The following is a 15,930-nucleotide window of genomic DNA, read 5'->3' on the forward strand; positions in this document are numbered from 1 at the left end:
CTAGAGACAACAACAAGATGCCCCACCAGATGCTTCCTTTCCAAGTCAACCCCAGATCACTGGTAACGCCAATGGAGCCTTTACAGTTACTCCTCGGAATTCCCAACCACTTACCCTCACCACCTTTAATAATTAAACCAACTTCTAGTAACATCTTCTTATATTTTTTACTTCCGGGGTTTCAAAATTGAACTAATTTGGTTGACCAGGACCCTTTGTGCTTAACAAACAAAGGACAGAATTCACAGAGGAAGAAGGACCCCTCCCCCTCTCGCGCCCCGATCTCCCAGTACACGTGTTTTCTTGCTTGGTCTATCACTAACATAGTCTCTCTCTTCATTTTCCAGAGGAGGACAAGCAGGTGAGACGCGAAGGTAGCAGGTCACACTGCTACTTAGTGGCAGAGATCACAGGAGACCCCAGGGGCTGAACTTCAGTCTAGTGCCTTGGTTTTGTCCCCAAACACAACACAGCCTTCCCACCGTCCACAGACCTGGGCCTTCAGCTACTCTACCAACTAGCTGCTAGCATGGCAGAACCAGAGCCTGGGTTTCTTGAATTGGCTAAAAAATGTCATCAGTTTTTGGAAAGTTTCACGTTTTTGTGGCTTTTAAAAACTTTGTCTAGTCGGTAGATGAACAGCCACAGGTACTTTTGGCCAGGCCCTACTTCCTTGATGGTGTGGTAGCTGTGACTGTTTTTACGGCCTAAGAGGCACCCATTCCCCAATCGCCCCTCTTCCACCTACCTCTGCTCCAGACATGGCGCTCACCCTGATGACTGCTCCCAGGTTTCTGAGATTGTAATAACCACGCTAAAAAGCTTCTTTCTTGGTGGCCGCCCTTCGCTCTTTGCATTAAAATCAACCTCTGCATCAGAGAGGTTCTACTTTTGGAACCTTATCCGGTCTTCTGTTTGGAATCAGGGCAGCAACAACTCTTCAGCCAGGAGGCAGAAGCCATGGGTTCTAAGTCCACCCTACTACAAATGGTCCGAGTGAACGTGGACACAATCATAGGCTATAGGTTACATAAACTACAGAATTCAGAAGTAGAATGGACTTTAAGGGCCTCGGTCCAAAAGCCTTGTTTTACAGATGAATAAACCAAGGTCCAGAGAAGTTCGATAATTTTCCTCACGTTTGAAAGTAGCCACCAATATTAAAAACATACACAGTAACTGGATTTCTGGTCAAGATGGTCAGTAAGTAGGTCCTTACTTTGACAAACCTCGTCTGCTCAAATAATAATACGGTATTAAAAAAAGACAAGACGGGAAGGCCTCAAACACAGACTACATATCCCATGAACTGGAAGAGAAGAGTAGCATGGAGCAGGGAGAGGGGCTGCTGCTCCCGACCAGGAAGCAGCACAGGTGATGGGGCCCACAACCTCCGAAATTTAACAGGGACTAAAAACGTTCCAAATGGGATGAGAGATTAGTGATTTACTGCTTGAAACCAGGGTCTGGGGTTTCAAAGGATGAAATAAACTGCTGCACATCCACTCTCAGGAGACATGGCCTAAGAGGAAGCGGCCAACAGGGGGTCAGGGGGCAATGCGCCTTGGGAATCAGGAGGACAATGCTGAGGACCAGGAGTGGCTCAGTGATACAGCACACCCCCAAATATTGTTATAAGATGTGCTTTGGGACTGGGAATCTCCGTTGCAGCAACTTGAGGTGCGGACAGAAAGACTGAAAGAAGAGAAGGAGAAAAAGCAGGCATAAACACACACAACTTCTATGCCAAACAAGTGTGCCAAACACATTTCCAAAAAGAAATCCAATGCTAGGAAAAGAAAAACAAATAAGTAAAATCAACAATGTGAACATGAATTCATTCAGGATGAAATGAAAATTAATTTTACGCTACAAGCTGACAAAGACTTAAAATAAATGTTCAGAATGACCAAAGAGATAAACTGAAGATTAACCTTCAGTTTTAAGAGAACAAAAAAAGATAAAACACAGAAATAAAACAGGTGGATATGAAAAACAACCAATTAGAAGTATTGGAAATTATTTTTAAGTAATCACTAAAGTTTTTAAAGAGTAGTCATGAATTAAAAACAAAACAAAACAAAACCACCTCACCCCTCACCAGATTGTAGTAGTAAGAACATTACTCAGAAAGCAGTATTGAGAGGGGTGCCTGGGTGGCTCAGTTGGTTAAGCATCAGACTCTTGATTTCAGCTCAGGTCATGATCTCAGGGTTGTGAGATCAAGCCCCACGTCAGCTCTGCTGGGCATGGAGCCTGCTTATGATTCTCTCTCTCCCTCTCCCTATGCCCCTTCCCCTCTTTCCCTCTCTAAAAAATAAATGAATAAAAAAGCAGTATAGAGAGACAAAGGGTTAAAAAAATATAGAAAGCAATGAAGAGGTTCGGGGATCAATTTACAGGTGAAGAGATGGAAAGGATTCCCCACACATCTAACAGGAGTTCCAGTAGACGGGAATGGAGGAAATGGCAGAGAAATAATATTTAAAGAAAGAAAAATCAAGACGTTTCCAGAGCTGGGAAAAGACATGAGCTTTGAGGTCTACCCTCTCATACAGAACAAAGACAATTCCACACTTATACTTCAGAATATCAAAGATAGAGAGAAAACTCTAAAAGCTATCAGAACCTACAGATCAACACAAGAAAAGGGCAGACGATCCAACAGAAAAAGGGGGGAAGATTCAAACACATATGTCACGAAAGAAGATGTGTAATGGCCATTTGGAAGGGTGCTCAATTTCATTAATTATCTAAGAAATTCAAATGAAAACCACAATGAAATAACACACTACAAAAATGGTTAAAGAAAAAAAGACAGGTAAAACCAAGTAGAATGTCAGCCAAATGCCACTTCCACATACTGTCATCAGGAGTGTGAATTGGTACAATTTCTTTGGAAAAATGTTTAGCAGTGAGTACCAAAACCTAATGCATGCACACGCTATGACCTAGTAATTCCACTCCTAATGGAATTGTATACAGATTTAGAAATGCATATGTATGTTCCCCAAAGGCACAAGAACACTAATAACAGCACCATGCTAGCAGCCAGAAACTTGAAATACACTAATGTCTATCAAGAAATGAATGGGTAAATTATGGTATATTCATGAACTATTAATATAGTACAATGAGAGTTAATGAACCACAACTCATGAAACAACACCAATAAACCTCACAACATAGTGTTGATCGAAAGAAGCCACAGACCAGAAGAAAATATTTGCCAAACATTCATCTGATAAGGAATCTGTATCCAGATTACGTAAAGAACCCTTCCTTACATATCTCAGTAAATGGAAGCTACCCACTTTTGGGCAAAGTATGTGAACAAGTACTTCAAAAAAGAAGAGACAGGAATGGTGGTGACCCTATAAAAGACGTGGAAAGAATCTGAGAAGATGCCAAATGATGGCATAATTTTTTAACTTTCCCCAACCCATCGCCTCCCATAAACACAGAGCAGCAAAGATTATAAGACCAAACACCCCACAGACAACATCTGCAACACAAGTTGGTGAAGTATCCCCAAGAGTTCCCCAAAGTGAGATGGTGGGACAAACCACCCAAGGCCCATACCATATGAGCGTCACCTTTATGGGAAGCCATGGGGTAGCTGATGGAAGGGGGGAACCCCGGAATCACCCATGATTACTCACTGAAAGCACAGGGGGCCGATATCCCACAGCAGCCAGACTGTCGCTGGGTTACCTTCAGCACTGAAAGGGGCTGAGCAGGGGCCCTGTGAACCCTCAAACCTCCCCTGTTGACACTCCCTTCTAGGACATGGCCCCGCTTAGAGGAGAACGTCCTGGGAATAAAAATCCATACCAAGGAGAACAGGAATGTAAAGCGTAAAGGAAGGAGAAGGTCCAGACGAAAATGGGGCCTGGAACTGAGTCAGGACAGCTCACAAAGGGCAAGGGACAGCCTGTCCGACCAACTCCTCCCCCTGCATCCCCTGCTTCCGTAGCCAAGGTTCAGGAAAATGAATTAGCAGCAGATGTATAGGAAAATCCCACTCATCAGTGCACAAACTCTCAGACAATGCCAAACACTGCTGGTCTGCAGGCTACGCTTCAAGTGGTCATCCCCGGGAGATCAAGTTTTTGTGTTCAGGGCCTCAGATTAGGAAATACTTTCTAGCAATGCCTAGTATGCAGCGGGACTCTACGGACATAAAAAAACTGGGTAGTCATGCGGTGTTTGCTATAACTCTCATTGTCATTGCAATGGGAATCAAAATGGAACATTTATATGACGGCATGGGACAGAGATCATGGATATGGCGTAGCAAACTCAACTCGCAGTAAACTCTTGCCTTTTTCACCCCCCCCCCCTTAGAAATCATCATGGAGATCTGGTGGGTCATCTGTCAGACGCCACTGCGGTGTGCTCAATGAGCCTGGCTTTATGGACTCAAGGGGTGAGTTATGGGAGTAAGGCTCTAAGAGCCCATAGAAGTGGCTGCTTTACTGAATGAAGGAATGGAAGGGAGAGTAAGCACACGTTATAACTATCGTTCCCATTATCTTGGAGCTGAAACGATCTAGAATCTCCAGCACGGTCTGAATTGTGCTGTGCTTTGAAATACTACAAATACAATTCTAAGGGATGGTTTGTCAATACCACAAGCAATTAACGTGCCCCTCCTGGTTAACTCGGAAAGCCTTTACATCAGGTGCGTGGTGCAGGCAGCTGGGCCTGGGGAGATAGAAGGAAGTGATTTGTCTTGGGAAAGGTTATGTGAAAAACTTGGATGACACTTTGTCTCCCTTTTGTTCCTTTTTTTTTTTTTTTAAAGATTTTATTTATTTTTTAGAGAGCGAGCGAGAGAGAAACAGCATGAGAGGGGCGAGGGTCAGAGGGAGAAGCAGGCTCCCCGCTGAGCCGGGAGCCCGATGTGGGACTCAATCCCAGGACCCTGGGATCATGACCTGAGCCGAAGGCAGACGCTTAACCATCTGAGCCACCCAGGCGCCCTCCCTTTTGTTCCTGATGAGCATGCAACTTCTTGACCTCAGCTGCTACAGCCCATGGCTACAGAGAAGGACAAAGGATGGAAGCATTTTTATTGCACCGGTGAGCAGAGTCAAGAGATTTATGTAGTTTATCATCAGAGTGCATTATTCAATCTGCACACCCAGAGTGCCCCATATGAACTAGGTCAAAATTCCACTTTATTACTGATAGAACAAAAACATCTGAATAGAGCTTGAAGTGTTAAAAAAAAAAAAAAAAGGCACTTTCACTCTCAACCTCATTTCTTCATCTGTAAAATGGGTTTCACAGTACCGACTTCACAGTCCGTAATGGAGATGAAACACCTTCTATAGTACACGGTAGGCGTAGACATTTCCCTTACCCAATGGCAATGACTATTTTACACATGATTTTATAGGGAACCTAGTTAACACGAGGTACATTATCAAGTATCTTGTTACATTATGACTTTGTAACAGGAGATGGCTTTTCTCCAAAGATGAGACATGACAAATCCATGTTTGGGCAAATACTAACAAATGCATGGCTTTTTATCTACGGTGGTGCTTGTAACATCCTTAACAGCCAGAGCTTTTATTTTTATTTTCAAAATATTTTATTTTTATTTATTTGAGAGAGCATGAGCACAAGGAAGGGGCAGAGGGAGAGGGAGAAGAAGGAGCTCGACGTGGGACTCGATCCCAGAACCCTGGGATCATGACCTGAGCCGAAGGCAGACGCTTCACTGACTGAGCCACCCAGGCGTCCCCATAACCAGAATTTTTAGTCCTGTTAAAACAAACAAACAAAAAAAAACAGTTCTCTGAAGCTTATATAGGGCCCACAGGCTGGAGGGAAGTCTGGCTAGGCTTCTATTTTTTCAAGAGTGAGACTGAGAACAGCTAGACTTGAAAAGAAAGTACTACTTAATCTCCCTCCAGCTGGTGACTGAGGCAAAAATCAGCACCACCCGTCTGAAAGAGTTCCGCAGCGCGGGCTGCTTCTCTCCATTTCCTGCATGACAAAGACCTGAAGACCTGCGAGCCGGCTCTTGCAAGATCCCAGCTGCTTCTGGTTCCCTATCCGTGCCTGGGAGTTTTGTGGCCTGGTTCTCCCTCAGCAAGGAAAAGGCAGGGGATGGTTTCTCATTCATTTCTTCAATCCTCTGCCCCTAAACGCTCAATCTGTCCTCAGTCATCAGCAGGGCAGTAGCGAGAAAAGCTGTGAAGCCCAATTGCTTTTTTCCCCATCGTGGACAGAACTCAGGGTGGGTTAAGGAGACTACAGAACAGTCAAGCTAGAAAACCGGGCTCTCCTCCTCATCTCCCCAACACAAAGAGCGACAGCAAGTTTCAGGGAGAAATGCCGCAGACGGGAAGAGCACCCTCTTGTCCCACACCAAGACTAGGGTTCGCACCTCCTCAGGAAGGCAAGGGCAAGGACAGAAATTGTAAGGAAAAGAGACTAATGCTGGTCTCTCAGGAGAAGAGCAAAAACTAGTGTCCTTCCTATCTCCAAGGAAGAACGCTTCTGAGCAATTACATAGAACTGCCTCATCTGGATGTATCCAAAGACATATTTCACCAGTATATAGTTGTATAATTTATATCGAAACTGGAGTTTTGTTTTACAGAGTATTTGTTGAAAAAGTTTCCCAAAGCACCCATATTGTTCATGTTTGGTCCAAAGACAATCAGAACCAAGTTTGGCAGGATGAACTCTAATGAAAAAAGCAGAGATCATCTACAGATTTTCATCCCAGATTAATTTTTCCGTATTAGCTATTTCAGAAATCATGTACAATATTCTAACAGCATTTTCTCATTATACTAGGAGTATTATTTAGTTTAGAAGGCCATCATTTTAATGAACAAATATTTGTTCTCCCAGTTCATCAAACAAAAGGGTGTACATGAATGGCTTGGGTCTAAATAATGGCTTAGAATCTGGGCATAGTACATGGAAGTTGCTGAATTGAGACCAGTTTTAGAATAAAAATGAAGAATCCTTCTATCTTAAAATGTATTACTTCAGTAATGACAGGTTTTTTTTTTGTTTTTGTGTTTGTTTGTTTTTTAGGTAAACTCTATGCCCAACGTGGGACTAGAACTCACGATCCCGAGATCAGGAGTCACACGTTCCATGGACTGAGCCAGCCAGGCGGCCCAAACTGTTAAAGCTCTAAAGGTTAACCTCTTCCCAGGTTGCCAGATAGGAAGCTCAAACTACAAGTCTTTTAACCAGAAGAACATGACATGGGGGGGCGGGCGGGGGGGGTGCTTGTGTAATTTCTTCAAAAATACCAACTACACACACACACACACACACAATAAAAACAGCTTAACAGATTGATGTGAAGGTGCTTAAGAGTGGACTCGGCTTTGAGGTGAGTGGAAGGAAATGCTAAGGGAGTGAGAGAGAATTACCAGGAGAAAACACAGTAATGCTGGGAAGTTCAGGACAGCTAAATACAGGCAAATTGTATGGTAATGCGAATATTTATTTTCATCTTCCATTTGGCAGAAGACAGTCCGAATTCCAAGGATCACTAATGAACACCACATGAAATACCCATCTTAGAGAAATATGTTCTGGTTTGGTTGTAAGTGACTCCCAAGTATTTAAGGGCATGCATCAGTTCTGTGGTTTACAAAAGGAAAGCAATCTAATAAAGATATAAAAGTTGATTATGCCTGGAAAAAAAACCCAGCTCTTTTTTCTTTACAAGTGGAGTTTTGCTTTGTGTTAAAATTATGATCAAGACTATATACAAAGTTAGTATCAAGTGAATGATTATGTATTGGAGAGCAGAAACTTCAAAATGAGAACATGACTATAAAAAATGAGTACAATGCACTGCACACATCAAATTGTAGATTAGACAGAAAAATGGCTAATGTCGATAGGCTGTTTATTAAGTGATGAAAATGTCAGAACCAATAGTCATTTAAGTTTGGCTTAACTGAGTGATTTGGTCACCTAGTCTGAACGAACTCTTGTTAGCCAAAGATGATTTTTTGATGTTCAACTTTTTATATATCCTATCCTAGAGAAGACCTCTAGTTTTTATCATGAAATTCTTCAGTTTCAGGCATATCCTAAATGGGAATAATAGCACCAGAATAATAACACAATCTCTGTAGTATCAGCAAAAATGGACCACACTTGCCCTCCATCCTGAAATACTATCAAGATGATTATATGGTCCTATTTTAACAATAAAATTAAATACTTCCTATAAAACTTTCATAGTCTAGGAGAAGTTTGTGAATCCAAAATTATTCAGTCAATGTGTCAGACACCAAGTAAATTTGTTTTAAGGTCTTCTGAGATAACCCCCTTGAAAGAACAAGGTTCATTCAATTTTATACACCTACAGACTGAGTCTAATGTTTGTTCATAAAAAGTATTCAACAAGTATTGACGAACTGACAATATTGTGACAAATAATCTGGATCAAGAAAAGTCCTGAAAAGAAAACACAGCAGTTAAAATAAATCACTCATTCAAGAATAATAAGATATTCAAGAATGGTTATTTTACAGAAAATTTAAAAATCCCCAAAATACTGTAAGTTTCCAGAGTCAAGCATGCAATGGAAAGGTGAATACTGAATTTTGTGTCAGTGGTTACCTCGAGGCACAGAACACAAAAAAGACCTCAACTGTTCTTCCTTGGATCTAAGTCACACGTTGCAATGTTATTCTGATGAAACAGAATGATGCACATGAATGCTTGTTATATTATTCTCTTCTTCTCCGGCCATTTACAAATTAAAAAGAAAAAGAAGAAGTAAGATAACAACAGCCCATTGCAGGAACAATCAGCAGTGTATTGGTGCATCAGCAGTATGTCCCAGCTAATGACCTATTTTATGGACGCAATTCATTTGAAGGTCAATGATCAACAGATGAGGTATGCATCTTTTATAATTTCAATATGTAGTTGTGAGATTTCTTACTTAGATTTTTAACAAAATGTACTTCCCTTTTTCTTAAAGAAGTGGAAATTTACTTGAGGAAATTTCTAATAGAAGAAAATTGCCTTGTGGTGCCTGATTTTGTCAAAGCTGCTCGAAGTTCCAACCTTTCACCATCAATTACTGATGGTGTATCAACACAGCAGAAAAGACCTGAGAGTAAAGTCACAAGAATTCTGTTTATTATTATAGCAAACACTTTCACGGCATTTGACAAAACTAAGAAGTATCTCTTTGAAATGGGTTCAGATCTGTGAAACTAAGCTATCAGGATAAAGTCTTTACTTAGGGGGAAAAAAAAAAAGAAGAATGGAAAAGCAATAACCAAAAGATACATTTCACATAATAGCAAAATATAAAAATAGAAGCAAAGTGATAGAATGAAAAAAACTGCTAAGCAATGGATTTAAGAAACTCTGATTCTATCCGTCTTCCTTGTTGCTAATGGTCCTCTTTGTCCTTGCACTGTTATAAATGTAAAACAGGTAGGATAATAATTTAGGAAAGGCCTTGCAAGATCTACTAGGAGGTTAAAAGGAATTATTGAAAAAGTGTTCAAATACTTTATAAATACTATTAACAAAAATATCTATTTTATTATACTTTTTGTCTTCCTTCAGTGAAGGTGTCCTTTGAAAATCGCACTCTGTTTCTTAATATTGTTTCAAATTCTTAACTAGAGAGAGGTCAGCTTTCTTCCAAAGCAACAGTCCCGGGCCCCACACTATTTCTGATGAAGACCACCTGAGGGAAAGACGGAGAAAGGCATCACAACTGGAAGTTCCTACGCTTAGTCCCGTCAAGTTAATGATCATCCAAATGACATACGTTGTGAGTCCAGCACTTTCAAGTATCATTTTGAAATCATATTCTATCTCAGTGTGAGACTTCTTAAATAAATAGGATCTTAATTTCTGTAAATGTTTGCAGTACCAGCTATTTCTTTAAGTAGAATTTTTTCTCCTAAGAGAGCTGCTCCAGTGAAGAATAGTGTCTTAACACATCCATGTCCGGATTCAAAAAGAAATTCAACATTTTTCTGTGAAAAGACAGAAATACTCAAGTATTGTGAAAGCTTTCTGTAACCGTGGATTGCCCACCTATTCCAAGCATGTAATCACTCCCTATGAATCACTCCCCGATGAATGAAAAACGTTCTCCAGTTACTCATAGCTCATCAGACGTGTTGTTCACCTTTGGTAATTGGCACTCTTCACTGGTATGACAGTTCTGAAGGATGTCCTTGTAGTGGTGCTTTAGATCCTCGTACAAGGAGGCAGTTTCTTGTGAGTGAGCCAATGGCAACACCTTCTCATTCAACAGCATCTGCACTCGGAATTCCTCCTTGGGAGTCTTAGCATTTTTACAGTGGTAAAGCACGAATATTAGGTTCGAGGCATAGGGCACAATGTGGCCACTCCGGAATTTGCGATGCAATTGTTCCTTGTAATTGTAAGCTGTTAGGGGCTCCTTATCTTTGAAGTAGCCCATGAGAGAGAGCAGTGGAAGAAGGGTCTCTGCGTGACCAAACTGAAGGATGACTGGAGAGGAAATGGGCTGAGACCTTAAAAAACAAATGGAGAAAAAATATGTATATAGATCCATGTCACGGAAGATAGTATCTACGGTAGTGAGCAGCAGTGTACAATGTTCTCATCTTTTTTAATCTTTATATATGCAACTCAACAATATGGCTAAAATTCTCCGTGGCAAAGAACTGAACTGTTTATACTCAAAGTTAAGTCCCAAATTCAGGATCACTGTGGTATTGCAAATCCACCTAAAACACTGCACACTTGCTATTCTTTAAGTTCACAGAGAGAAGAGAGTTTTTACTAGGAGGTTAAAGAATTTGAAGCAGATATGTATTTCAAAATTGTATTGCTTTTCCATGAATGAAACTGAGCATACAGGCAAAATCAATTATTCCAGGGAGGTCTTCTGAATGAACTTCAAATGCTATTTTATCTGTATCTAGGAAATAAGGACAAGCAATATTCAGTAAATTTCCTGGTTAAGACCAGTAAATTTCCTGGTTAGAACCTAGTTAGAACCAAGGTAATTCATATAATCCTTCAATGTTTTACGAGACCTGACTTGGGCACTGAATTTGGAAGAGAGCCACAAAACGGGAGGGATGCAACCTATTCTAGCTGATTTTACCGTGTTTGTGGTTGAGAGCAGAGTTTACACAACGCCGGAAGTACAACAGCTCTCAACACTACAAGCCAAGTCACCTTTCTTTAATTGCAAGTTTTCTATGTCTTTTTTTTTTTTTTTTGGTAAAGGCTTTTTTAAAATAAGCAGCAGCAAATGACTGCTTAGTCTTTCCCCAACTTTAAGAGGAAGAATATGACTTTGTTCTTAAACATAATTTATAAATCTATTCAAATACAAGTAACCGTCTGACTTCTTGCTGCCACCCCACACATGAGACTAACCAAGTTAGTGCTGGGTTTTCTGGGAGGACAGCAGAATCTGCAGCACAGTCCCCACAAAAGACAGATGGAACTAGAGAGCAGGTCCAAAGCCCGAGGGAAACATTTACAAAAAACTGTACGGAAAAGTTTTCTCAGTGAATCACCAAGAGCCTCAAGACCTGAATATTAGTATCGGTGTCCATGTGGAAGAACGCAGAGGGAAGCCACACAGCACGCTGAGAGATCTAATATTCATTTGGTGAGTGCAAAAGAGGACTAGCACAGGCCTCTCCTGTGGCTGCAGAAATCTAGCCCCTGTGAACTCTCGCAACAGCCACTCCAAGGCCCCATTCCAGGACAGAAGCCACAGACACGAGAAACTGCTGGGAGAGGGCTCAACACTGAGCTGGACGGGGACAGTAAAGACCAAGGGAAAAGCAGGTTGGCATAAAAGTAAGGGGAGGGGACGAGAGTCAGAAAATGTCAGAAAGGAACCCAGCAGACCTTTGAACAGCACACACACACAACACCAGAAAGAGAGGTCCATGAGGTTAGAAAACAATCTGACATGAGGCTTCTTCTAAATATTCAGGGAAACCAAATTCACATTAAAATGAGCAACAGAAAAGTAAACAGAAGAATAGGGAGCAGAAAAACATCCCTATAAAAAATAAAAATATAGAGTACTAGAAATACATACTCAAAAAATACATAGAAGCTGTACCATACTATTATACAATCATCCACTATTCTGAGATTAATATTCTCTAAAAGGGAAATTTTAAAGCCATTCATCAACAGGTGACTGTAAACCCCTCTTCTTAACTGATATATCTTAATTAGGTCATTTAAAGTATCTAAAATCTGTATTTTGGGCGCCCGGGTGGCTCAGTCGTTAAGTGTCTGCCTCCAGCTCAGGTAGTGACCCCAGGGTCCTGGGATCGAGCCCCACATCGGGCTCCCTGCTCGGCGGGAAGCCTGCTTCTCCCTCTCCCACTCCCCCTGCCTGTGTTCCCTCTCTCGCTGTGTCTCTGTCAAATAAATAAATAAAATCTTTAAAAATAAATAAATAAATAAATAAAACCTCTATTTCCTAGAAGCATCCCCTTAGGCCCAAAGTTACAAAGCAGTATCATTCAGAACACAATTATATTTGGTTTGACCTGCGTAACTCTTTTTAAATTTTGCAGTATTTGTCAGTATACAAAGATAGGGTGATTTCAGATTCTTAAAAATCCAGATTTTTCGCTCCTCCTGAGACCCTGAAAGATCTGACAACATATACTCCCATAAAGCAATAACCAGCTGAACAGGAATAAGGGTTACTCCAGAGAGGACATACAGCACACTGTCTAACCAAGAGTGGATTCATTTGTTACTTGCCTTGCCTTTATGCATTTGAGTATATGCAAGTCAAAGCTAACAACACCACTGTCATAGTGTAAATATAATGGAATTTAACAGTAATAACAAATTAAAGAAAGTAAGTAATGTAAAAATACAGTTGACCCTTGAACAATGAGAGGGTTAGGGACGCCAACCCTCTGTGCAGGCAAAAATCTATGTATAAAAAGTAGGCTCCACGCCCAATGTGGGGCTCAAACTCATGACCCTGATCGCACCGTCTACGGACTAGGCCAGCTAGGCGCCCCCCTTGTAGAACATTCTGACTCCCCCAAAACTTAACTACTGATAGCCTGCTGTTGACTGAAAGCCTTACTGATAACATAAACAGTTGATGGACACATATTTTGTATGTTTTATGTATTATATACTGAATTCTTACAATAAAGAGAAAAGAAAATGTTATTTAAAAAAATCATAAGAAAGAGGAAATACATACACAGTACTGTGAATTTATTAAAAAAAAAATGCACATGTAAATGAACCCACAGTTAAAACTTGTGTTGTTTGAGGGTCAACTGTACTGGTTTACATTTTAAGTCCTCCCACCAGAGGAAGCAAGCCCAAAGCCAGGCACAACCCTCAGCCTAATGCTCCATTACTGCGTCTACGAGATCCATCAGGATGGGCAAGAGGTCAGGAAGGACAGCAGCAACACCCCCGTGGTCTCACAGAAAGACCCAACTGACAGAGGAACTCCAACAAACTGGGAACAGGATGTAAGACAATATACAATACGAAATAGTCTAGTTTCAACAAGTTACATCAAAATGATGAATGAACTACTTTACGTTTTTTTTCTAGCGAGTCTTCAAAATGTAGTGTGTACTTCACACTTACAGCACATCTCCATTCCGACCAGCCCCCTTTTCAAGTGCTGAATAAACCACATGGGGCTGGTGGTACTGTGTCAACAGTGCAGGATAGACAGTGGTGTAGACAGCCAGACGTACTCAGACTCAACAGTCAATCAAATAGAGAGAAAAGACCAAAAAAAGATACAAGACAACAAACACACATATAAGAAAAATGTACATTGGGGGAAAGGGAGGAAACCAACAAGGCTATGTACAAATCATGAGAGAAGTTCTAGTAATTACATCCGAGCTACTGAAGAAAATTTAATTAGGTTGTGACCCAAATTTAAGTTTTAAACCTGAAGGTTCTTTAGGTTTATATATAAAAAGCAATAAATTTTATTTTCCCTTTTGACTTGCTTTATTGTTAAAATCAGCTATTTTTGAGAAGAAAGTTGAGGAAAACTATGCTTTAAAATTACTTAATAGTAGTTTTATGGGAAATCAAGTAAGTTTATATATTAATTCACATAGAGAGCTATATCAGCAAAAATAAATGTCTTCTGCCATTTGATATATCTAAATTTAAAAAAAATTTATTTTACGTTTATCACAGGATTATTTACAATAGACAAGATACGGAAGCAGCCCAAGTGTCCATCGACAGATGAATGGATAAAGATGTGTTATGTACATGTGATGTATACATACAATGGAATATTATTCAGCCATAAAAAAGGACGAGATCTGGCCATCTGTGGCAACAGGAATGGACCTAGAGTGTATTATGCTAAGTGAAATAAATCAGACAAAGACAGATACTGTATGATTTCACTCATATGTGAAATTTAAGAAACAAATGAACAAACAGAAAAAAAAAAGATAAAAACACAGACTCGTGAATACTGAGACAAACTGGTAGTTAGTTGCCAGAGGGGAGGTGGCTGGGGATTATAGATGTGACAGATAAAGTGGATCAGGAGGTACAAACTTCCAGTTACAAAATAAATAAGCCATGGAGATAAAAAATACCGCATTAGGAATATAGTCAATAAGATAGTAATAATGTTGTTTGGTGACAGATGGTGATTACACTTATCATGGTGAGCACTGAGTAATGTATAAAATTGTTGAATTAATATGTTGTACACCTGAAACTAATATAACACTGCATGTTAATACTTCAATAAATAATTTTTAATTTTAGAATTCTAGGCAAATAGTAAGAAAAAGTCTAATCTTTAAATAAATGCTAGGACTACTATCTTCCTATACAGATCAATCTTTATTACAGAAGCTGGCAACACAAAAAATTATATTCTTAAAGGTCTGGTTAAATTCCCCAATATAATAATAATAGCTTAAGACAAGGATAACTACAGATTATGGGGTGAAAACTAACGTTACCTTCCCCAAAACAGTTCACTAATTTGCTTAGAAATCCAAAAGTGCCTGTAGAAAATAATGAACTTACAAGTATTTGTAGGTTGGATTTTCTGCAATAATCAGATAAAAATATTTTAGGTTTATGAGCTAACACCCAGTACAAAGGAGAAATGAGCACAGTCTCCCTGGTGATCATTTCTGTCTATGCTTCCCCTCTGTGCCTTGCACACACAGCAGGTGCTCTTACAACTTCAGAGGAAGCAGCTGCCTGGTACTGCCCGTGTTCACACAGCAGGGCCTCACACAAAACAGATGCACCCAACTCTCCAAAACAGAACAAAGAGGAGCAAAGATCCATTTGGTTATCTTGTTTAGATGCCAAAGGTCGAATCATTCCTTGCCAAGTGCCAGGTACCATGCTGGTTTGTTTTGTTTTTGGAAGGGTGGTAAGGTGAAAGAAAAAAACAAACAAAAAAACAAATAAAAGCTATTCCTGGGTCTTGCAGACTAGCACTTGTGTAAGTGTTAGGGGCACCCATGGACGGCGAGCAGGAGAGCAAGCCCTCCTGTCCCGGGAGGAACTTGCCATGCTCTGCGGAGGAAGAGGGGTCTGAGCAGGGTGACAAATGCATTCCCAGGAAGTCTTACAGTGCAAACGCAGCCCACTGTGGCTCCAGGGAAGTGTTACGGTCGCTTTATCCTAGGACTTGGATGTTACCATCCCCTGTTCACAGATGAAAACACTGAGGCTAAACTTACTTACCTAAGCTATCTCTGAACTACCAATTAAAGTCACTACAAAAACACCCATTCACTAATTTGCTTCATCCACACTTGAAAAAAAGGATCCCTTCGTGGACTATATGTAAATCAATCATAAATGTGTGTGCACAAATCTTTATTGGGCATACAGTAAGAAGACACTTGATTGGTTTGGTTTATGGCTTTTCGGAAATGT

At 40.4% G+C, this 15,930-nt stretch overlaps 1 protein-coding gene across 8 annotated transcripts in view; it reads right to left on the reverse strand.

Annotated features, from left to right (window-relative positions):
• MINPP1 (multiple inositol-polyphosphate phosphatase 1) overlaps nucleotides 1-15,930 on the reverse strand; it is a 121,340-nt gene that overhangs the window by 64,069 nt on the left and 41,341 nt on the right. The window contains exon 5 of one of the 8 annotated variants that reach the window (XM_006740923.3): nucleotides 9,126-10,529. The exons of 5 other annotated variants lie outside the window; for them this stretch is intronic. In XM_006740923.3, coding sequence (XP_006740986.2) covers nucleotides 10,133-10,529 — 397 coding nt within the window. In that variant the 3' untranslated portion in view covers nucleotides 9,126-10,132. 2 more of the 8 variants (XM_006740924.3, XM_081824382.1) reach the window with 2 other exon arrangements.

This window comes from Leptonychotes weddellii, chromosome 6 (assembly GCF_054177405.1).
Source record: "Leptonychotes weddellii isolate Sample4059 chromosome 6, ASM5417740v2, whole genome shotgun sequence".
In the NCBI taxonomy this organism is placed as follows: Eukaryota; Metazoa; Chordata; class Mammalia; order Carnivora; family Phocidae; genus Leptonychotes; species Leptonychotes weddellii.